The 22,459-nt window shown below is 64.1% G+C and overlaps 1 protein-coding gene across 1 annotated transcript; it reads right to left on the bottom strand.

Moving 5' to 3' along the window:
• Positions 1–4,884: 4,884 nt before the first annotated feature.
• On the bottom strand, positions 4,885–17,161 carry PTGS1 (prostaglandin-endoperoxide synthase 1). Its single transcript, XM_019510859.1, has 11 exons — positions 17,094–17,161; positions 16,937–17,005; positions 12,442–12,558; positions 12,026–12,166; positions 10,783–10,926; positions 9,315–9,496; positions 8,928–9,011; positions 8,403–8,649; positions 7,879–8,165; positions 7,030–7,177; positions 4,885–6,908 (listed from the first exon to the last, which is right to left on the bottom strand). The coding sequence occupies exons 1-11, from the start codon at positions 17,098–17,100 to the stop codon at positions 6,550–6,552; spliced, it is 1,785 nt and encodes a 594-aa protein (XP_019366404.1). The 5' UTR covers positions 17,101–17,161; the 3' UTR covers positions 4,885–6,549.
• Between the last annotated feature and the right edge of the window lie 5,298 nt (positions 17,162–22,459).

The raw sequence follows: 22,459 nt of genomic DNA, 5'->3' as shown, positions 1-22,459 counted from the left end.
TGCTTCAGCAGGGGAAGTATCGGCTTGCACTGAGCTGTGGATCTTCTCAGCCTACTTTATTCTCTGTATACTTCAGATCTTGAAGAGGCTGGCATTAAACTGAAGCCCTCTACTGTGTGCCTGACCTGTCCCCTTCAGAAGGACACTCGCTGGAATTTGAGAGAACTGTTGCCAGGTAAGATCTGAGTGCCTGCTGTGAGTGCTTTTCCTGGGAAAGCAAAATATCCCGGGTGAGATCAGCCAGGAAACATGGAGCCTTTACCGGTAGGCTTAATTCTGCACCCAGTAACACCACAGTGAAACCACCTGAGTTATTCCAGATCTGATGGAGTGACTGAGCTCTGGGAGCAGAACTTGCCTATCAGGATCCAAGCCCACACTGAAATACCCAAATGGCTGATGGATGAAAGAAAGACACGAGACCCCAGAGTGGTCTAGAGAGAGTCTAACTTCAAGGCAGAACAATCACCAAACCCAGCACCAGGTGTGAGGGCAGGACAGGACTCCAAAGAACAAGAAATTAAAGGATGTTTAGGCCCCAGATAGAAACTTTATTAGGGAAAAAAGTGACTATAGATGGAAAGTTAAATTGTCTGGGGGTTTGGCCTTTTTTTTTTTTTTTTTTGCAAAACAGCGAAAGCAGTGTTTTGTTGAAAATCCAAGCAAACAGTTGGGCACCAGTGCCCAGGAGCAAGGCAGTGAAACCGGGGAGAGCAAGTCAGACTGAGCCGGCAAGGTTTGCTGCCCTTAGCCTGCTAGAGTGCAGAAATGTAACAAGCCGCACAGTCGGGGAAAGGGAAACTGGCATTTAACCATCCTTTCTGCTTCCTGGCCATGGCTCTAGGGGCCTTGCTGGGGACACAGGGGTCAGAGCCTGGGCAGCAGGGAGCCACGCTGGGAGGAGAAGGGCCAGGTTGGGGCTTTGTTTTCTGGGAGCAGGTTGGGGGGTGGGTGAAACCCAGCTGCCAGCAGGTGAATGATTCGTGTGCCCTGGCAGTTTAACCTGGTGAGCTGTTTGCAGGGAAACAAGTCCCTGTCGGTTGCTTGTGTCCTTTTAAGCTCCCACTTTCTTCCTAGAAATTGGAATAATTGATCGTGCACTCAGTAATCCTCCTCCCGCCCCGTGCTCTGTGAGGCATCGCTCAGCAGGTCCCTCAGCCCAGGGCTCCTTGTGCTCTCTAGAGACCATGCTGCAGCACTGTGGGGGTCTGAAGCTAGCGGCAGCAGGTTCATGGCCCCCCAGGTCTCTGGTTCATAGAGGAGGAATGGAAAGGACATGGACTCCAGCCTCCCCCACACACAGGCAGAAAGGGTTAGATGCTCTTTAAGGCTGCGCCAAGGGCAGACTGAACAGGGACCTGAGGGTGACGGCTGGCTGCAGACGGTGCAAGTACTTGGCCCATGCCCCACTTCCCTGACAAAGGAGACATCTCTGTGTGGGGAGGGTAAAGCCAGGACCTGGGGTGGTGCCTGTCTCTGGGCGGGATGATGGTAGGGCTCTGTAGCATGGCATCTGGGTGCAGCGCCATTGCATGCTAACCCTTCTTCCAGCTGGCAGGGTCTGATGTTGGAGGGGAGCATCTCCAAGAAAGGGGCAGGGCTGGGATCAGGGCAGGGGGTGGGTCTCCACCCTCTGTGTCCATCTCTACCCTCTGTTTCTGCTTCTCCCAGGTGGCTGTGACCTGAGCAGCTTCTCCAGAGCCGTGAGCACTGGGTGAGAAGCATGAAGGACCTGGTGCTCTGCATGCTTCTCTCCAGCATCCCACAGCTCTGCTGCAGCCATGCAGAGCCAGGTAAGCACGAGTCCAGATCTTCCAAGCAGGCCCCAGCGGTGCTGCAGGGTTCAGTCGGCCTGGGGCCGGGATGCCAGTGCTGGTGGGTCCAGGGAGAAGATGGTGCCCCCAGGAATCACTGTTGAGTCCTGATCCCTCTGGAGTTCTCCAGCCATGGGCACAGAGCACTGAAGCACCTGGCTTGTTCTGACCCAAACACTACTGGCTGCCCTGCATGTCCTAGTGATTCCTGGTGCAAGGTTTTCACAGCACCTCCCAAGGTCCCCCCAGACTAGGTCTCTGCTGCTGCTGTCCAGGGCTCTGCACTCCCGGTAGCCCTGCTGAGCTGTGCGTTGGCCTGGCTTGGTGAAGTCTTTCATCTGGGGCATGCCCAGAGCTCTGGCTCTGCAGCGTCCTGGACAGTCCCGTTGGCATCAAGTCAAGCAGCGCTTCTCTCTTTGTCTCCAGCCTTGAGCTCCTCCCCTGCCAGGAGGCTCCTGCCCACAGCAGAGGTCCCCACCCTGATGCCAGTCCTGGAGCAGGATGCTCGGGAATGTGGCATCTCAGCCCCTCAAGGCAGTGTGGTTTGGGTGCCGGCCAGGGTCACCAAGTCTCCCCTGGGGAGCTGGATCAAGGGCACCCCAGCCAGATCCCATCATGCGATGTCTTCTCCGCCCTCCGGGACTGCCCCCAGCATACAGCGCTTATCAACCCTGGGGGGACATAAGAGCACAACCGAGGCCCCTGGCTGGGGGCTGCGCCCCACAGAAAGGTAAGGTCCTGGGCTCAGAGTGTACTGCAATCCCCACATCACAATGGCAGCTTCGTGCCTCCTGTGGGCTGTTCCTGCCCTCTCGGTCATGCAGCGTTGCTGTGAGCTCCCAAGAAGCTGTCACATCTGGCCCCAGAGGTGGCTGCACCGAGATGGTAGGCAGGGGATTGTGCTTGCTTGAGATCCATCCTGTTATGGGCCTGGGTGTGTTTGGGCTCCTGGCACATCTTGGTGCCCCCCTCTCACTGCTGGCTCTGTGCAGGCAGGCATCCCCAGGTGGCGTGAGCTGGCTCCTGGGCCTGGATAAACACGAAGTCCCCGTAGTGGCGGGAGCCTCGGCATCCCTGGCTCTGATTCTCCTTTCCATGGGCGTCTACTTCTTGTGGCAGAAAATGGAGCGCACCAAGGGCAGCAGCACTGGTGAGCCCTCGGCCCGAGGCACAGCTGGAGGAGCAGGGGAGGGTGGAGGGGCTGCTCTTGCTGGGACTGGGAATAGAGGGGAGCAGGCCCGAGGCTCATAGCCTGTTTGCTCTGACCCAGCCCTATAGCAGGTCCATGTGGGTGACCGCATGCCCAGGAGGGCCTGCCCCGTGGGGTGGGAGCAGTTGACCTTGGGTATGTGGTCACCCACTTGGGGCCTCTGAGCAGCAGGGGGTCGAGGTCCCCATCACCTTTGCAGGACAGCCAAGCTGTCCTCACCACCTGCTCCTGGAGAAACAAGTCTGCCTCTGTTCTGCAGCTTCTCCCAAACCCTCCAGCGGCAGGAGCTGGAGGAGGAACTACCTGGAGGTGGACGGAGCCTATGAGAACAGGTGAGCTGGGCTCAGGGCAGGGGCACTGGCTGCAGCTCACGTCCTGGCCCCCCGTGGGAAAGCCCTGACAGCCCAGCATGTAGGGATGGAGAGGCCGGTGCCTCCAGGCCACATCAAGGACTTTCCTGGGCCTGGGCTGCAGGGGTTGGGAGCATGCACATCTCCCAGTGACCGGCCACCAGCCCCAAGGGCTACCTGCACGGCGAGGTGGGGCAGGAGCTGGGGTCGCTGAGGAAACCAAAAGGGCCGGGGGCTTCTCTTGACATCCCAGCCCATCACAGCCATCCTTGACGCCTCCTCACCCCACAGGACCTTTGAAGTGGAGTGTGCCATCGACACCCTGAGCCTGGATGAGACCCCTGCCCCCCGCAGCCTGGAAGGCCCTGGCCCCACAGCTCCCACAGGGGCAACGCAGGCCCAGCCAGAGGTAACGTGCACAAGGGCTGTCCCCGTGACTGGGCTGCCTGCTCCTTGCAGCTCCCTGAGCCCTTGTGCAGTAGTGCTGTGCTCAGATCCCTGCTGCCAGCCCTGTCCTGTCCTGCACTCATTGCCTGTCTGCGCTGGGCATCCGTGAGTTGGTCTCTGCCAGTCTCATTTCAATGATGCTCCTGTTCCTGCTAGGGCCCTGCATTTTGCTCCAGTCGGGAGCTGCCTGTTGGCCAGCGATCTGCCCTTGATGCTGGCAGAGGCAATAGCAGGCGCTGAGCGAGACCTGCAGCTAATCTGGAGCTTGGTCTCAGCTGCCGACTTGCTCCTGCTCTGCAGTGGGGCTGAGTTACCCCAGCCATAGACCTGGCACTATGCCCATCCTGTCTGCTCCTCCTGATGCACATGCTGCTCTTTCAGGACTCACAAGTGTCGGTGCAGAGCGAGACCAGTCCTCAGGGACGCTGCCCCAGCCCCGGTGGAGCCACATCTGCTGCTGCAGCTGAGGAACCCCGTGGAAGGAGACCAGATGTGGGCACAGCAGCTTCACCAGCTCCCCCACACATCTGCACCACTCTGCACCTCTACCAGCCTGAGACGTCTGAGTGCCTCCCTCCCAGGGAGCAGGCTGGTGCTGTGCTGGCCGTTACCATCGATATCTGCCTCTGCCCGGCAGAGGTGCGCTCGGCTGCAGGTGCTGCATCAAATGCCTCTGAGCCACCCCTGCCAGAGGCAGCATCCCAGCTGCCTGCTGCATCACTGGACCCCGGTATGTGAGCGCTTCTGCCACCACCACAAGTGCACTGCAGTGGGGGCAGAAGTGAGTCCTTGCCGTGCAGCTTCCAAGATGCTGGTGCTGAGCCTTGCACCCCCGGCGTCTTGCACATTGCCTGCCTATGTGGCCTCCATGATGCAATGCTGTCTCTCTCGCAGGGCCCAGGAGTTATCTGTGACCAGAGCAACACGGGCCTGCTCCAGACAGGTAGAGAACAAAACTGCAGCTGACTCTAGCAAAGCATAGCTGGGAACAGCTGCCGGCCTGGAGGGTCCACAGGCTGCAGTGGGTCAAAACTTCCTTGCCACTGGCCGTGGCCTGTTCTCCTTCCTGCTGCTCCTTCACCCTGCCTAGCTGCTGAGACGCTCCCTCCTGGCATCTCCCTGCTGCCTCATCCACCAAGCCCCAGCACAGCTCACCAAGCCACGGGCAGCAAGGAAGCAGCGGCAGTGCCTGCTCTGATGCTGAGAGACGCCCTGGTGTGGAGGCATCATCACAGTCACGGACTGCAACGGGTGCTGGGATGTTCTTGGCTCAGAGAATAAATGGGAGCCAGTTCCAAGACTGCGGCTTCACCTTTCGTACTGCAAAGTCCCATTCCTGGGGGGCTGTGAAGGCTGTGGAGAGGCTGCCGGCAAACAATCCCACTCAGCTTGATTCCAGGTGGGATAACTCCTATTGCAATGGAGAGGGGGAGATGGGATGACCCCCCCAGTGTGGGCTCTCACTGGGGGTGACGTGCCTGCCCATGGCAGTGACCAGTGCTCAGGTTTTCCAGCACAGATTGGCACCATGTAGCAGTGCAGGCACCTTGGAATCGGCACCTGGCACTTTCAATTACTCTCCCCCCCCACCCCGATTCCCTGGTCCTCTGAAGGGCAGGACTGAATTTTTTATGCAGCTGGGACTTCAGCACAGGCTGCACAGTGCAGGGCCGGTCCCTGCTCTGCCTGGGGGCTCTGCACCCTGGGAAGCCCTGCAGCCCACAGAGCTGGGGCTGCGGCAGGGAAACCCAGTGTGATAGCAGAGGCAGCAAATAGGGTGAGATGCTGGGAGCAGACTCGTGGACAGGCCCGTCGTAGCTCCTGGGACACGTCCATGCTGGGATGGGCAGAGGAGAGGCTGCGGTTAGGCTGCTGAGCATCGCCGGCCCCTTGGCCCACTCTGCTATGTGCTGTATGCTGGCCACCAGGTCATTTCCCCTCTTGCTTCTAGGTCCCCTGCTCGGGACCTGCTGAGTTGGCGCCTGAGAGCTCCTGGAGGAAGTGTGGGAGGTTTCCTGTTTTCCACCTGCTGTGAGATGAACTTGGTGCCTCCTTTACCGGCATGGAACAAAACACTCTCACAATGTGCAGAGCAGCCACCAACCCCAAGCAAACCAGCCCCCCTTTGCCTCAGCACCTGCCCGGCAGCCCCAGGATGGGACCCACACAAGAAAGGGGATGGGGGAGGCGCTGGGTTGAGAGCCCAGGGCAGGTCAGTGCCAAGGGCTGGTGAGCAGCGCAGTGCTGTAGGTGGGCCACGGTAACCATACCTCTCTCCTCCGGGAAGGAATATCCCGGCAGGTGCAGAACAGGAAATGTCCCTCATTTCCTCTGGGAGACCTCAGGCACCTACTCAGCAGGCCCGGGCAGGGGACCCAGAAACGAGAGGGGAAGCACCACGGTGCCCAGCATACAGCATGCGGCAGGCTGGGCTGCAGGGTAGGTGATGCTCGATGCCTACCAGCAGCCTGATTTCTACTTGTTGCAGCAGTAGCGTGCAGACATATCCCAGGAGCTGCGACGGACGCATCCGCAAGCCAGTTCCCAGCCTCTCCCATTCGGCCCCTGCAGCTGGTGTGGAGAACACCCGAGACACGGGTCAGGACTACTGTCCCCTCCTCGGCATGGGTCTGGCTGCAGCGGGGAGCACTAGAGCTCGCTGGCTGGGCGGCGGTAGCTGACGTGGCCTCGGGCCCCGACGCAGTGCTGTCTCCCCGCGGTGGCACTGCTAGAGCTCTGTGGAGGGCTGGGCCGCGCTGTGCTCAGCTGGCTCCGGGCTGGGGTCCGGCACGCGGAAGGACACGTAAGGGCACCGTCGCACGTTGTTGCACACGAGCTTCTGGAGCGATGCTGTCTGCACCAGCGCGAAGCCGGTGGCGCCGCCGAAGGTGCTGGGCTTCCAGTACTCGGGGGAGCAGATGGGGTTCCCCAGCAGCCCCTTGAGGGAGAAGGGGGCCCCGATCTCCACCATGCTCTCCCCAAAGATGGCGTTGGCTTGCGGCTTCTCCAGCAGCAGCCCCGGGTAGAACTCCAGGGCATTGATGTCGCCGTACAGCTCCTCCAGCTGCGCCGCTTTCTCCTCCTCTCCTGCACCGGGGTGAAAGGGGCATTTGGGGACGAATTGCCCGGAGCTGAAGCCCCACTGCAGCGGCTGCAGCGCTCCGGGCTGTGGGGGAGCCCCCCCACAGCAGGCAGGGCTGGCTCCTACCTGTCAGCTCCTGGAAGGACGTGTAGGGCCTCATGCCAAACCTCTTGCGGTACTCATTGAAGGGCTGCAGCCGCAGCTGCCGGGACTCCTTGATGAGCCCGATGGCTACTTTCAGGAGGTTGCTGTTGATGGACTGTCCCCCGCCAATCTGACGGGCAGGAAGGAGGGAGAGAGCGCATGCCAAGAGGTCCCGTCCCCACTAAGCCCTGCTCCTGGGCATGCTGCATGGGACGTCTCGGCCTGGCGCTTTTCACTGCCTCGTGCCAGGGACCTGGGGATGGCTAGTGCCCCGGGGCCACAGGCTTGCCCCAGCAGGGCTTGGAGCCAGCTGCACGCCTGTGCCCAACCATAGTGGTGCAATAACCAACCCCTGAGAGGGGGGCCCTTTCTTTCCAGGCAGAGCAAGTGAGCTAGGCACTCGGAGAGAGCAGCAAAGCGAGTGGGGGACAGGGCTCCCAAAGGCAAGGGTAGGAGGAAAGACGGGGCCCAAAGGCATGAGAACAACCGCCGGGTGGCAGCGGAAGGTGCAGGATGAGCCAGGCGGCCGCCCCAGGCACCCAGCACGGGCCTCTCAAGTGCCCTGGGGCATAAGGCTGGGAATGGCCAGCACCGCCTGGGTTACAGCCATACCCCCGATATATACGGTGCTGCCCGGAGAGCTGCCAGGGCCCTGGACACTGCACCACCTGGGGTGGGGTCCTGCCCCACAGAGGCGTTGGGGCATCTGGAAACCAGGTCCTGCCCCCAAGTGCCCTCCTCCCACCTGGCAGGTCTGTCTGCAGGGTGCCCGGACCCAGGCACGCAGCCAGCCCCGCCATCCTCCCGCAACGCCCCCGCACGCCAGCCTACCCGTCCGGCGTTCTGCTTGGAGAAGGCCTCGACCAGGCCCTCGATGCCGTAGTCCATGAGCATGGTGGTGTTGTAGATGAACTGCTGGTAGCTGTACTCCTGCCCCTGGATGACGAAGGCGTCCGGCATGAGCGCGTGCCAGTGGTAGAGCTGGTTGAACTCCACGGCGATGCGGTTGCGGTACTGGAACTGCACCCCGAACAGCAGCTCGGGGTCGAACTTCAGGCGCAGGAAGTACCCGCTCAGGTGCTGCACGTAGTCCTCGATGACGATCTTGATGGTCTCCCCTGGGTGGGAGCAGAAAGGAGCCAAGGGAGCGGGGTGAGCAGCTGGCAGCGGGGTCCGGGCAGCAGGGCACATGGTCGTGGCTGGTACGCGGGCCGCGGGCGCAGGTGGCGCGTGGGGAGGGGAGCCGTGTGGCATGCACCAGCTAAATAAGATAGCCACGTGCCAGCAGCGAGGAGCATGGGGCTGGGGCACAGGTGCCTACCCGGCCCTGCCAGCCCAGCCCCTCTGGCGCTCACCGATGAGGATGAGCCGGGTCGTCTGGAAGAGCTGCTCGTCGCCCCACGTCGGGTGCTCCTGCTTCAGCAGGTCGCAGACGCGGTTGTGCTCGCGGAGCCAGAGGGTCGCGTACATCATCAGCCCGGGCAGCAGCCCAAACACCTCCTGGCCCACGGCCAGCTGCTTCTCCTGGCCGGTGCCGTTGGGGTAGATCATGTGCACCGGCGCCTCGAGCACCGTGGGGGGGTACACCTCCCCGTCCACCACCTGTGGGGCGAGCACGGGCTGGCAGCGAGGCGCCGAACTGCCTGCCCTGACCCCCGCATGGCCAGCCCCCCTGCCCGGGACCCAGGGGGACGCAGCCTGGCCTGGTGCAAACAGGCCGTCCGAGTGCACGTGGGCAGCAAGCCTCAACCAAGGCCCGGGCACCTGGGGGAGCGGAAAGGTTGTGGCCCCAGGGCTACCCAGGGGAGGAGGGTGCTGGTGCTGACACAGCTGTGCCCGAGCACGGGGCTCGTTGCATCCTACAGCAGAGAGCAGCGAACCTGGTACTTGAGCTTCCCGTCTCTGAAGAGCCGCAGATGGTGCTGACGCTCCAGGTTGTCCCCGTACAAGTGCCCGAGATCCACCTGCAAAGAGAGGGCGGCGTGACCCGGCTGCATGCCCTGCTGGCAGCAGGCACGTCGGCCTGGTCCCCAGCCCTGGCCAGCCTGCAGGCACTGCCCCGGGGGTGGGCAGCTTGGGGGCTTCTCTCTTCCCTCTGTCTGAATAGGTACCCGCAGCCGCCACTCTCCAGAGGCAGCAGCTGCCCAGACACGATCTCAGTCTCCAGGGCTGAGCCGGGCAGCGAGTTGGGGCAGCCCGGGAGCCTGGCGTCCGTCCGGCATGACTCCAAGGGCAGCGGGCAAGAAAGCCGAGGGCCGCGTCCGTACCCCGTGGCCCAGAGCCTTGGTGAAGCCGTGTCCCATCTTCCCGGACGTCTTGAAGAACTGGTGAGTGAAGTGCTGGGCGAAGAAGGCGAACATCAGGTTGGTGCCCTGCGGGTCCTTCTCAAACGTCCGTCGGAGCAGGAACCTCTCGGCCAGGAGCTGGGGGTCAGGAAGCTCCTTCTTCCCTGCAGAGGAGGGAACCAGAGGCAGGGCCGTCAACACCCCGGGCAGTGCCGCGCGGCTGCAGCCCGGGCTGCGGGACGCTGGGTTCTTGTTGCATGGGCTGGATTTTGCCACGTAGCTCGTACTGCCTTTGTTGGAAAGCAAACCTGCTCCTGTAGCAGAATCTGAATTTAGCTCAGGTCAAGTGAAGGCCTCAGCACGTGGTAATCTCCTAAAGCACTTCCATGAGGAGCACGGGCATGTGGAGCGTAGCAACCTGAGAGCCGCTCGCCAACACGCTGAGGCTCAGCCCAGTGCTTTTGCATGTAAAGAAACAGCCCGGAGAAGCACCTGAGGGCCAAGGCGATGCTTTAAACTCCCTCTGTGCTGCTTTGCTGGTGGGACTGAATGCCAGGTGCCAGCCTTGCGTAAGGGCCTGACTCAAACCGCGAGCCAACAGGTGCTTATCTCGCAAGGAAGCGGTAGGTTGCTCACAGCCATCTCGCATGCCAGAGATGTAAACCCGATGTAAACGTGGCACAGGAATCCCAGGCGCATCGCGCTCTAGATCTGTTTCCGCACACACATACAGCCTAAGTGCGCCCTCCCGGGGAATGAAGGCTGTTATCAAATCTGGGGTAAAGGCGGCATTTATCCGTCAATCAACATACAATGGCTGTATTGACCGATGAGCAGGGCTTTAACCCATGGAGCCGAAGCCGCCAGATTCCTGCGGAGGGCTGGTCGCGTGTTGCATGCATGGGATCTGCGCCCGCCAACATCCCGTGCCCCGGGCAATGCAGGTGCAGCCCGGCAAGTACTTCCCTGGCCTGCTGACACGTACCACTGCACTAAACTTGGCCCAGAGCTGTGGCTGTTCAGACATCGGGGTTAGGGCCCTGCTGCCGGCTTTGTGGGTTCACCCTCGTGCGCAGCCCTTGACGAGGAGCGTGAGTGTGGGAGCCGCCTGGTCCCCAGAGAGGGGGATTAACAGAGCTGTGCCTCCCCTCGCTGCCTCCGTTACGAGCGGTCACAGGGCTCCCTGCTCCGGGGTCGCGCTTCTCACTGCACGGGGCCATCGGGGCAGGGAATTTGCAACAGACCCCAGTGCCGCGACCCTCGGGGTCGCCGGTCACGAGCACTGCCACGGACTGGGTCAGACTCTAGGTCTGTCTTGCCCACACCCTGTGTCACGGGAGGGCTTGACACGGATGCTGGAAGAGAGAGTAAGCGGGGCAGGACGGGGGGGGGTGCAACGGGCCTCCAGCTGCCCTTTGCCAGCCCGCTCCCCGCTCAGGCGGGCACGTACCTTTGGTTCCCATGGGCATCGGGCAGTCATCGGGCACCGGCGGCAGGATGCGGGTGAAGTAGCTCATGTTGGCATAGGCTTCCCAGCTGATGTAGCCGTAGTCCGAGTTGTAGGTGGGGAGGCTGGGGATCAGGTTGGCCCGGACTGAAAGGGGACAGCAGGAGGTCACCCTGCGGCTGGGGGTCCCGGTGCCAGCTGCTTGAGGGGGGCAGCGAGCGCACGGCCCCGGGAGCGGGACCGCTGCGCCAGGGCTCTGTCACTGCTCCCCGAGTGCAAGGCGCAGGGCCGTGGCCTGGGGTGGGCTGGACAGACCCCTGCACTCAGGTCCTGGCCATGCAACAAGGGGGAAAGGCTCCCACGCTGCTTGCTTTGACCAGGGAGATCTAGATTTGGGCCTGATAAGCAGCCCAGGAGGTCTGCAGACGTCTGGCAGCTCCCCGCCTGGCTCCCTGCTCTGGGGCTCAGCTTGGCCTCCCTCGCGGGCACTCGGTGCCTAGGGAGGCCTGGATGCCACGGGCCTGTGGGGGCGGTGGGGGTGCGAGAGCCTGGGGCTGCAGGGCAGCACGGAGGGGGGCTGGCGGCAGAGTTGCCTGAGGACAGCCCTCGTCCCGCTGCCATGCTCCTGGCAGGAGCGAGCGAGGGGGGCAGGAGGGCAGCAGCCCGGGACCCGCCTGCCACGGCTCGGACGCAAGCTGCAGGGAGCCTCGCACAAATATTTATGCGAGAGGATAAACAGTGATGGAGCCGTGCAGCTGGAGCTGTCTCCGGAGCTGCCCTCCTCCACCCCTCATTGCCCCAGGCCAGCGTGGACGCCGCTGACCACCCGAGAGCTGCAGCATCCGAGCGGCGGTCCCTGCTCCTCCGCCCTGCCCGTGCCCGCCTGTCCCGCAGCCTGCAGCCAGCTCGGTCCCGCGCTCCCTGCTGCAACCTGCGGCCTCCTTGGGACTCCTGGCCTGGACCTGGCGGGGGGAAGCGCCCCTTACTGCAGCCCCCAGCCTCTCCCAGCGCTTTGCAAATGCTGGCTGGAAGCCTCCAGCCGGGCAGTCGTGAAGGCTGCTATGAGCACCCAGCTGTCAGCAGGCCTAGAGACGATGCAGATGTCCATGCAAGCTGCAAACCAAACGCTCCCAGCCCCCTGCTCAACCCATCAGGCCCCGCGTCCCTCCCAGAGCTGTGCGTGGCGCCCGGGAGTCCCGACTCCCCAGCCCCTGGACCCCACCAGCGCCACGAGCCCCAGCCTCACTTTTCAGCACCAGCGTCATCAGCGTGTCCCTGACGAAGGTGCTGTTGATGATGTCCCAGAACCACTTGAAGTGGGTCAGCACGAAGTGGTAGAAAGCCGGGCTGGGCTTCAGCAGCTTGTGGATGCGCGTCCAGAACTCGGCTGCGGAGACACGGACCAGGGTGAGGCGGGCGAGAGGTAGAGCAGCGCGCCCCGGTCCCAGTCCCGGTCCCGGTCCCGTCACGGCGACACCCGGGCCACGAGCCCTCACGCGCTGCTGGACCACGAAGCCCCACTCGAGCACGCGGGGATGGCGCGATGCTCCTGACGTGGCTGAGACCACCGCCGCGGGCAGACCTACGGAGCTTCCCCGCGGGCCGCGGCGTCTCCCCCAGCCCCCCAGCCCTCGCTCCGTGCCCAGCGGGGAGGGGACTTACGCAGGGTGCAGTTGGTCCCGAAGTACCCGGTCCGCGTGCAGTCACACTCGTAGCCCTCCAGGCCAACCCGCACGCACACGCCTTGGTGCTGGCAGGGGAAGTAGCAGCAGGGATCCACTGCAGACGACAGAGAGAGGTTGGTGATCGCACCCGCGGCCCCCCCCAGCCAGCAGCTCCTCCGGCCCAGCCGTGTGGGCCAGGCAGAGGTGGGATGACGTGGGGCTCGGTGCACGTTCGCAGTGGCTCTGGGAAGGGGGAAGCTGAGATGACCCAGAGCCTGTGGCAGGGATGAGATGCTTTTTCCATCTGTCCTCGTGCCAAGTGCAACCCGGGAGCTGGCAGCGGGCGGGCCGTGGGGGTGTCGAGCAAGCCAAGGAGCAGAGGGCTCCCCGCTAAAGGATGCCAAGTGCCGTGTTTCACCTGTTTCTGTCACCTCCCTCCAAACTTTGTGCCCGCAGTGTGCTGTTTTAGCTGACTGCAGTCCCTGGGAGGTAGCTAGGCATGCCCAGAGGGGACCCTGTGCCCACCTGAAAGGGGGATGCTGGCCAGAAGGGCAAAGCTGTCCCTTGCTGCCATACAGACTACCAGGCTGTCTGCAATAGGAGGCATTTAGCAAAGGAAATGGCTCCGCACCGCTGATGCCATCGAAGAGGTTTCCACACAGCCTGCCAGGGCTGAAGGCTGCACCTTGGCACTGCCACCTACTCCGGTCGGGGTTTCCGACTGGGAATGGCCTGGGAGCAACGGGGAGTCTGCCCGGTTCCCACCCCCTCTGCGGAGATCGGGGATGTCGCGTCCTTGGCGCTACCGGCCGTGCAGGCAGGGGCTCCTGCAAGCCCAAACCCCAGCTGAGACCAAACGAGATGCCCCCTTGGCCCAGTAAATGCCCCTGACTCTGCCCCAGATACTCCACGCGAGCCGGGAAGGAGGCCACGTGCAGCCCGGCCCCCCGCGCTCCGTGCAAAGATCCTGCGGCTGGTCAGCAGTGCCCGGGGGGCAGAGGCACACGGGGCTGCGGAGGAGACGCGAGGTGCGGGTGGTCAGCGGGGACGCCGCTCCAGGGACACCCGGGCCCAGGCGCACGTGCTGCTCCAGCTTCGCGGTCCGCGGTGGCACCCACGTGGCCCCAGGACAGTGGAGGCAGTGATGGGCGTGGGGACCGCACACGGAGGCAGCGGGCAGCCAGGCTCGGGAGCTGGAGCCGCTCCCTCCAGGCGAGCAGCCTGGCTCCATGGGGCCCACGTGGAGCGTGGCCGGGATCCGCGCAGCTGGGGCGTCTCAGTGGGACCCTCTGGCTTTTACAAGCCCATAAAAGCCCGGCGCATTCCTGGAGGCTTAGGCTGGACAAACACGGAGGAGAGGAGGGCAGAGGTGAGACTGCTGCGGTGCTTGGGAGAGCAGTGCCCTGCTGGGGTCATCCTCCGAGGCGCCTTGAGCATGTCAGGGGAGGAAGGAGACGGTGCCAAGCTGCGAGTCACCAGCAAGTTATGCAAATCCCAGGGGCTTGCACAATAGGGGACTGTTGTGCATGGGGGGCCTGCTCCGCTGCAGCAGGCCACGCTCACCTTGCCCAGGCAAGCGGGAAGCTGGGTGCGTCAGCCAGTCCAGAGCATTTGGTTATGAATTTTCAAGGCAAATCACCTGGGTTTGGCCAGCCCCAGCCCTTGCCACGCGAGGGGCAGGTCCTCTGCAGCCCAGACCTGGCGGATGTAACAGGGCCTGTCCTGCACGCCACTGCCTCGTCTGGGGACCGAGATGGGGGCAGCTTGTTCGGCACTGAGGGGACAGACTCCACCCTGCGCAGCAGCTGCTTTGTAGCCGTGCCAGGTCTCCAGCTGCAGGACAGATGTCGCTGGCATTCGTGCTCTGCACGAGGAAGCGAGCGGGCCCGGGGCCGCGGCGCGCGTGCGCGATCCAGGGAGCGTGGCGGGGGCGGCGGAGACGGGGGCGCAGCAGCCAGGCGTTGCTCCCGTGCAGGGTGCTAAGGAGGGGAGCGAGGCCTGGGCATGTCCCCGCCAGTCAGAGACTCGGCCTTTTGGCTTCTTGCCGGTTGGTCCAGGTGGGAGCCACATGCAGGATTTTCCCAGCAAAGCCCCGGGGAAGGGAGCTTCCGTCTCCTCCCTCCAGTGCCTGCAGCCCTTTGCTTCCCCTCCTGGCTCTGGCCGTGCTGGAGAGCGGTGGGTGCAAGCGGGAAGCAGGGCACTGGGCCGCCGCAACTTGGCGCTGGGGCACAGGCAGGCTCGTTTCTTCCCCCAGCGCGGAGCTGGCATGTGAGGGCCGGCCGAGGGAACGGGCATGTCTTAGCCCCAGGGTTTTGTCGCAGAGGGGAAGTTCTCACGTCCACGCGGCGTCTTCCCAGGGCTATGAGGAAGTCTCCGCAGGGCCACGTGCTCTGGACATCCCATCTGCAAAAGCCCCCGGCGGCTGGTGCCGGAGGGGGAAGCTGCTCCCAGCATTAAGAGGCTTTTCCTCCCCGCTCTGCCAGTGCACCTGTGCCACAACGGTGCCTCTCCCCTGCCACGCGCTGCAGCGCCCAGGGAGAGCCCCCTTGCACTGGGGGGAGTTTGCTTCTAGGTCCAGAGCTGCTCATCACCTGAGCTGCTCCCCTCCGCCTCTGGCCTCTCCTCGGGGTGGAGACGGCCGCACGTTCCCGGTGAGCAAAGGTGCCAGCAGGCTGCCGGGGGCCGGAGCCACGCGATCCCAGCCTGGCTTCCCCTCTCGACCGTGCCTACCTCCCGCAGCAGGATGTTTCCACTTGGCAAATTGTTATTTCTCAACGAGGGCGAACGGCTCCCGACATCCTCCTTAGTCCCAGCAGCATGCACACCAGCACGGCCGGCCTGGCAAAGCCCTCCCATGCCGCCCGGGAGCCCGCTGCGGCCGGACACAGCGGCCCGATGAGTTCAGGGCATGTTTGCTTTGCTCCTTGGGCGAGTCTGCCTGGCCCCAGGAGCTCCCGGCCTCGGCGACGTGTCCCCGGGACGCTGCAGGTGCATTGCAGCCGGGTTCGCCCCAACTCTGCTGCCTGCCTGGCGCTGGCGACGGAGCCGGCGTCGTGTCTGCTCCACACGAAGCCCCGCCGCGGCGTGCAGCAGGTACAAATGCAGACCCGGACTTCTGCAGCATTCAGGAGCGCCCCGGTGCCCGGGTTCAGCCCGGGTCCTGCAGCTGGGAGGCGAAGCGCTGCATCTCGCACACACGCACAGGCCGCCCCCGAGCCCCGCGGGCCAGGAAAGGAGGAAGGAAAGAATGCCAAGCACCCGGGCCGTCGGCTGGGCCGCGGTCAGACAAACATCCCTCCCGCTCCGCTGCTTCCTCTGGAGACCAGCCCCGGGCCCGGGCCGTGCAGGGTGCTGTGCGTGAGAACGGCGGAGAAGCAATTCCCTCCTGGCACGGCCCGTCCCCGCGGAGCTGCCAAGGGAAATTCCACTTCGGGCGCCTCCGACGGGGCTGCGTGAGCATGTCCTTCACGTCGTGCAACACCCCAAACAGCGCCTGCAGCCGTGAGACCCACCCTTGGCCGTCACGCAGCAGAAAGGGCCAGAGGCTTCCTTCGTTCGACAGCGGCTCGGGCACCGCGGCGCTTATCTGCGTAGAAACCAACTTCCTTGCTGATACCGGGCTCCAGAGAAAAATGCCGCCGGGGCAGGAGCCATGTGCACCGGCGCCCAGCCTGAGCGCGCCAGGGGAGGACGCGGCGAGCGCCCGGGGCTAGGCCCTGGCCGGCGCGTCCGCCTTGTGCCGAGGCCTTGCTGCCTCCTGTCGAAGCCCGGCGCAGCACCTTTGGCAGACGCGTCTCCTTGGCTAGAGCGAGCCCGCGGAGACGTCCCTGCCCTTCCCTTCGATCTAAGATTGCTGCTTGCTGTTTTCTTTGGACGTGTCCGTGCAGCCCTGGCCTGGCGGGGTGCTGCCAAGTGCTGCAAAGCTCCTCCAAACAGCCTGGCTCCGGGGGAGGCAGTGCCTCAACCTCTCACCCTGGCCAGGAGCGCGGCCGGGCTGTTCCCAGACGGTGCGCAGGGGAGACCCTTTCCCCAGGGCCAGCACCCCGGCGCTCGGGGTCCCGTCGGGGAGAGATCGCCCTGCCAGCCACCTGCCAGCTCTCGCGGCCCTGGCAGCGCACGGGGAGCTCAGAAACTTGCACCCGGGGCACGAGGCAAAAGAAAACGCTGCCGAAAAGGCTGGGATGGAAGTGTTTGACCCTGCAAGGCCTGTGTCCGACGCCGGCACCAGCCACCTCGGACCCGGTGCTTCTGGTGCCCCGCGCAGGTCCGGCCGCTCACCGTAGGGACTCGGCAAACCAGAATAACCCCACACGCTTCACCAGGGAGCCCCTTTGGGATAACCTCCCCCCGGGCAGCAGAGCCACGCGCCCGCTCCGGGCCCTGCATCGCCTGCAGACCCCAGCCCCGACCCCCGCCGGAGGGACCGAAGGGGCCGCTGGCACCGCGCGGGGGTCTCCCTTGGCGCAGGGAAGAGGCCCCCCGGGGCAGGGTACCTGTGCTGGGGCTCCCCAGGGCCAGGCACACGCTCAGCATCGTCGCCAGTGAGACGGGGAGACTCGGCTCTGCAAGGCAAAGGAAGCACGTTGGCAGGCGAGTCCTGAGAGGGACCCGGCAGGGCAGGGGGTGCTGGGGGGCGCCCCCGGGACTTACTGGCCATGGCAGGAGAGGTGCTCCAGACACGCTGCCGCGCCAGCACTTCCCTCGCTGCCTCTGGCTCCGGCTGCACTCGCTGAACCAGGCAGCTGCCTCCACCACTCCCACTTCTCGCTCCTCCCGCCGTGCAGGCTGTCAGCAGGCTTGGAGGGACGCTGGGCTTTGCCCTGTTTCTGCCCCTTGCGCGGAGGCCGTCGCTGCAGGCAGTCCCGGTTCAACCAGAACAGCGACCCCCTCCTTGGTGGGCATCCACTGTGCCCCCATGCAGCGGAGGAGGCCTCGAAGCCCCCTGCCCTGCTTCAGAAAGCCCCTCAGAAGCTGCCCCCAGTGCCACAGCAAACCGCTCCCCCCCCGCAAGCACCGTGGGGCATGCATACTTCCAGCAGCTCCACGTTTCCTGCGTGGGGAGCTGAGCACAGCAGGCCTCCCATAGGAGTTGGGCTTTTTTTGTGCAAAAATATTTATTCCTATATCTATATAAGTAAGTGGAGATGTATGACTCCACCTCCATCCCTCTGCCAAGCAGCCCCTGTGGTTCAGTCGGCAGATCAAACCGTGATGCAGTTCGCACCACGTATCCGCGCGCCCGTCTCCACACCCGCTGCAGGGCTCCCACGGCGCTCGGAGCCGGGCGAGACCGACCAGGCCGGGCTCTCGTGCAGCTCTGGCCTGCGAGGCGCCAGGTTTTGGGAACAAAAGGTCTGGCCCGCGGCTTCTGGGGGCCGCACTTCCGACTTCTCGGATCCTGCCCGGAGGCGGCTCTCAAGGGAGCGCTGCAGGGGCATCGTCTGGACCAGGCTTTAAATTTCACCCACAGGGCTGCAAAGTTATAGGGCGAGAAAACAGGGCTGGGGCTTGCTCCCTCCTTCTCCCCATCGTAAGTCCTGGCACGCAGCGGGCCGTTCTGGCTCCGTCCCGGGAGCCGACCCGTGTGCCCAGTAGATCTCACCTGTGCAGCCCAGCGCCGTGCGAGGCTGTTCGTGAGGCATCGGCGCGTGGCAGTGCCCCAGGGAGGCTGGAAACGACACCCAGAGCTCTGGGAAGTGGCAGCGAAAGCCCTTGCAACAGCCTGGGGCCCAGCGTGCCTCCCCTTGAGCTCCACGCCCAGGACTTGCTCCCGCACATTGGTGCTCGCTGGCTCCCGAGGAAGCACCGGGCCCGGGACGGCCGTCAGCCCGTGGAGCAGAGGCGCGGGGGCTTCCCGACGGTCCTCTGCCTCCCCTGGTGCCCGCAGCCCAGCAGAGCCCGGGGAGAAAGGGGGCCATGCTTACAGCACTTCCCTGGGGCCACTTGCTTGCTCGGCCTGAGTCACTTGCCAAGGGTCTGGACCTCGGCTTCCCGGATCCCCTCCAGACAGGAATATGGACCCCGGTGCCCGCGGCCCTTAGTTTTTTTGGCAAAGGGGCAGGCAATTGCTTAGCTGGACTCTGCAAAGGCAGAACCAGGGACCATTTTTGCATGCACGGAGCTGCCGGCCGCTCTGCCCTGCCGCCCGGGCCAAGGGAGACCGATGGAGAGCAGCTCGTGGGAGCTCGGGCAGAGCCGTCCCCCCCGGCTCTTCCTGGAGCCCAACTTTGGGGCTGCCGGCGCTGACAGCGGGTTCCTGTCGGGGAGCAGCGCTCGGAGCCAAGGCACGTCTGCCTGCTTTGTTAAGGCTATCGCACGCTGCACCCGCCCGAGGCCTGGGCTTATCTGTGCATCCCCTTGGCTTGTCCTGCAGGAAGCTGTCGTCCTGCCGGGGCTGGAAACTTCCTTTGCTCCGCACCAGCTCCCAGCTCTGCATGTAAGCTGCAGCCAAGCTGGTTGGGCCGCCCCATCGCCCAGCCAAGTTGAGAGGCAGTGAGAGCACAGAGGCAGCTGATGCTTCTGGCAGAGGTCTCTAGCAGCACATGGGATGGGATGGGATGGGATGGGATGGGATGGATGCCAAGGGGCGCGGGGAGGAGAGGGCAGAAGTGCAGAGGCCAACTCCAGGTTCCTCCCGTGCCTGTGCACATACCAGCTCCAAACCCTTCTTTCGGGAGCCAGGAGCCGCAGCCGGGCTCTAGGCACCAGATGGGGTAAAGGGGGAAAGCTGGGACCCGGGAAAAACCTCAGCGCGCAGAGGACTTGCGGTGCAGTTAATGAGTCAGGCCGTTTTGCAGATCTCCTTCCAACAGCGCCGCGGCCAGACTTGACTCCGTGCCTGCTGCATGTCAGACAACACAGCGCTCTCTCCCATCCAGGGAAAGTTTTCCTCTCAGCCAACCGTGGAGACAGGGGATTTACTCCTGCTCCAGCCTACGCACGCACAGGTGCAATGTGGGCGTTTGGCGTCTGATGCACTCGACTTCGGGCTGCGCTTGTCCTCGGGGGCGCGCGGGGCCTCGGACGCTGCCAGAGCTGAGTGCGGCGGTGGCAGCTGTCGGGTCCGCTTGCTGCTTGCGGTGCCTGGGCTCCCACCAGGGTTCATCGCCGGCTCCGGCGTGTCTGACTTCCCCTCCGTGTTGTGTTTTCTCCGCGCCAAGGGAAGGGCTTGGCCGAGTCGGAGCGGGGCCCGGCTCAAGTAACCATCTGTTCTCCCTTGCCCTCGAGGAAGCGGAGAAGAGAAGCCGCTCTCACCTGCCCAGCGCCCCCGGCTCCATCAGGTCCTGGTGTGTGCTCGGCTGCACACGCGTGTCCTGTGGTCCGTGCAAGGAAACACCCGGCTCCCCGCAGGGCAGTGCCCAGGGCTGGAGCGTCTCCAGCTGCACCCCCTCGGGCTCGTGGTTTCAGCCCCCGTCACTGGCACGTGCTCTGCCTCCACGGCGTTTGCCTCGCCCCCGGCCCTGTGCCAGCAGAGCCAACTTCGGGATGCCCGAGCCCCCTCGGAGCCGGGGCTGGTAGTGGAGCTTGGCGAGCCCGTGGCTAAGCCCACGGTGCGTCCGGCTGGTCACCGGGCCCCTGCGTCAGCACAGCGGGGCTGCACCCTGCGTGGGCACTTGGGAGTTGGCAGCACCGTGCAGGGCACGCGGCCTGGGAGCCCGGGCCCTGCCCTCGGTGGCCAGGCTGCGAGCAGCACGTGGGCAGCACGGGCCGCTTGCATGCCTGGGGAAGGGGCGACTGCTTGCACGGTGCCTGCCCCGTTTCACAGCGTGTCTCCGCTCTTGCATAACACGGCGCAGCATTGCAACAGCCCGGCGCACTAGAAATGGCCCCGGCACTCTGCCAGACTTCTTATAACCAGCACCACCTGCCAAGTGGCCAGTCCAACCACGCCACAGCAGACGCATTGTCAGTGAGCTTCCCTCTGGGAGCCCCTCTCGATGCACGCCAGGCCTCCCCAGCATCCTGCGGCTCGGCCCAAACGCCGTCACTCCTGTCTTTCATCTCGCTCTGAGTCAGGAGGCAGCTGGGGGCTGCCCCCGCTCCCATCAGACAGGCTGAGAAACTACTCGTGCGCTGCGGCAGTGCCGAGCGGCCGACCGAGACAGGCCCACGTTGCGCTCGGAGCTGTACAAACCGGGAGGGCTGGTGCGGGCCGTAACGTTAACTTGAGGCATTGCCCCGGGGCTGCTCTGGCCTCCAGTCCCACCCACGTCGGGTTATTATGGGGAGGAGGAGGAAGCGGAGGGTGGCGTTTAACTCAAGCCAGCTTGCTGGCTGGCTTTCAGCCGCTCCAGGATAAAGCCAGACTCGGCGCCCAGTTAATTCATGTGCTGAGAGGCCGGGGGGGGACTGGGAATTTGCACCGATGACGTGATGGAAACCCACTGCCCCAGGCTGCGTGCCCAGGGTGCTACGATCACCGGCTGCGACTTGCTTGGGGCGGGGGGAGAGGAGCCGCACGAAGGACACATCACTCGCTGGAGAGGGACTGACCAGGGTGGCTCGCAGGGCACGGCTCCAGCGCCGGTCTGTGTTGCTGTCGCTACAGGGACCTCGACAGCACGCAAAGGGCCAGGAGCAAGACACGGGTCGAGTTTCTCAGTGACGGCTGATTTTTGTTGCGCCCCAGCGCACGGCAGTGCTGTCTGCGGCCTCGGAGAAGGTGAGTTCATCACCGACTGGCCGCGGCCGTGACCTCGGTAAAAGCAAACAGAGAATAAGTCCCAGCCACGAACATCCGCTCATTTTTCCCAACCCACCAGGGGCCGAGGAGGACAAACATTGCTAAATCAGTAGGCCTCCACAACTTGTGCCTGCCGGTTGCAGGGAGGAGACCTCAAGCATGTCACAAAATAGAGCCGGCATCCCCTGGCAGGCTAATGAGGGAGTCGCTGGAGACGTCACTTGACAGCAGGCCCGCGAGGAACGCCCGCCAGCAGCATCCCGTCGAAAACAGGTCTTGTCCAATGCACCTGATTTCACTCTTGGATGAGATGACAAGTCGAGGCAATCACGTAGCCGTGCAGACACGATAGACTTGGCACGGCATCGGCTGCCTGCTGCATCCGGCCATCCCCACGCCACGCCACGCCACGCCACGCCACGCCACGCCACGCCACGCCACGCCGATCAGACACGTGCCGTGCGGAGGGGACGTGCCGCAACAGGACACGGGTGTGGGTGGGGGTGCGGGGCCCAAGGAGTCGCACGGGGACAAGGTACGTGCGGGGAGCAAGCGGCGTCTGAGGATGGGGAGACGACGTCTGCTTGGCTCTCGTGGGTCCGTGAGCTGGGAAGGGGGAGGGAAGGTGGGAAGGGCAGAGGCAGGTGGACCGAGGCGTGCGGGCGGAGGAAGGAGCCGGCCATGGAGAAAGGAGAGCAGGTGGCTGCTTCTCTGCGAGGCCACGATAGCATCAGGCATCTCGGCGAGCTCCTGGGCCGCGCGTCACACCCCCGTGAATTGGAAGCGGGGAATACACAGGCCCCTGGGCCGTATAAACAGGCTGGGGCAGGTCCTGGTTTACTGCAGAAAAATAAACTCCTCCGCGCCGCCTTGCAAGCACCCGCCGCTCGCAGCGGAGCAGGGGGCCCCTGTGCATCGCCTGCAGCTCCGCTTCGCTCACTCTGTGCCACGCTGCCTGGCCTCTGGCCTAGGCCGGGGAGGACCCCCCAACTCAGGGTCCTTGAAGTCCCAGCCCAACTGCGATCCCAGCTGCGGGCTGCAGACCCGGGCCCCGCGCCGGCCTGCTCTGCCTCCTTCCCGGTGCGGTGACCTGTCGCTCCTGCCCTCCGCGACGCCTGCGTGCCACTGACCCCCGTCTCCCAACTTTCGCTTCCCCCTTTCGGCTCTCTGAACCCGCTTTGCGGTCAGCAGCAGCTCTGCTCTCTGCTGCAACCAGCTGCTGGGTGCTCAGTGCTGCATTGGAAACAGCTGGGGCTTGTTTCAGCGGCCAGTTAACCCCGGGGAAGCAGTCCCGTGGCCTAGGAGCGGTCAAGGTGGAGGGGCAGGTATGCTA

Source organism: Gavialis gangeticus, unplaced genomic scaffold (genome assembly GCF_001723915.1).
Source record: "Gavialis gangeticus isolate Ggan-Ray unplaced genomic scaffold, GavGan_comp1, whole genome shotgun sequence".
NCBI classification, from domain to species: domain Eukaryota; kingdom Metazoa; phylum Chordata; order Crocodylia; family Gavialidae; genus Gavialis; species Gavialis gangeticus.
The sequence above is the reverse complement of the archived record's forward strand: the minus strand, read 5'-3'. Positions and strand labels throughout refer to the sequence as shown.

Bases quoted from the DNA above. Each gene is read 5' to 3' on its own strand.
- PTGS1 (XM_019510859.1), bottom strand. The intron at 12,559-16,936 runs GTACCCTGCCCC...TGTCGTCTGCAG, and splicing joins CCTGGGGAGCCCCAGCACAG to TGGATCCCTGCTGCTACTTC. The intron at 8,650-8,927 runs GTTCGCTGCTCT...CTCGCCCCACAG, and splicing joins ACGGGAAGCTCAAGTACCAG to GTGGTGGACGGGGAGGTGTA.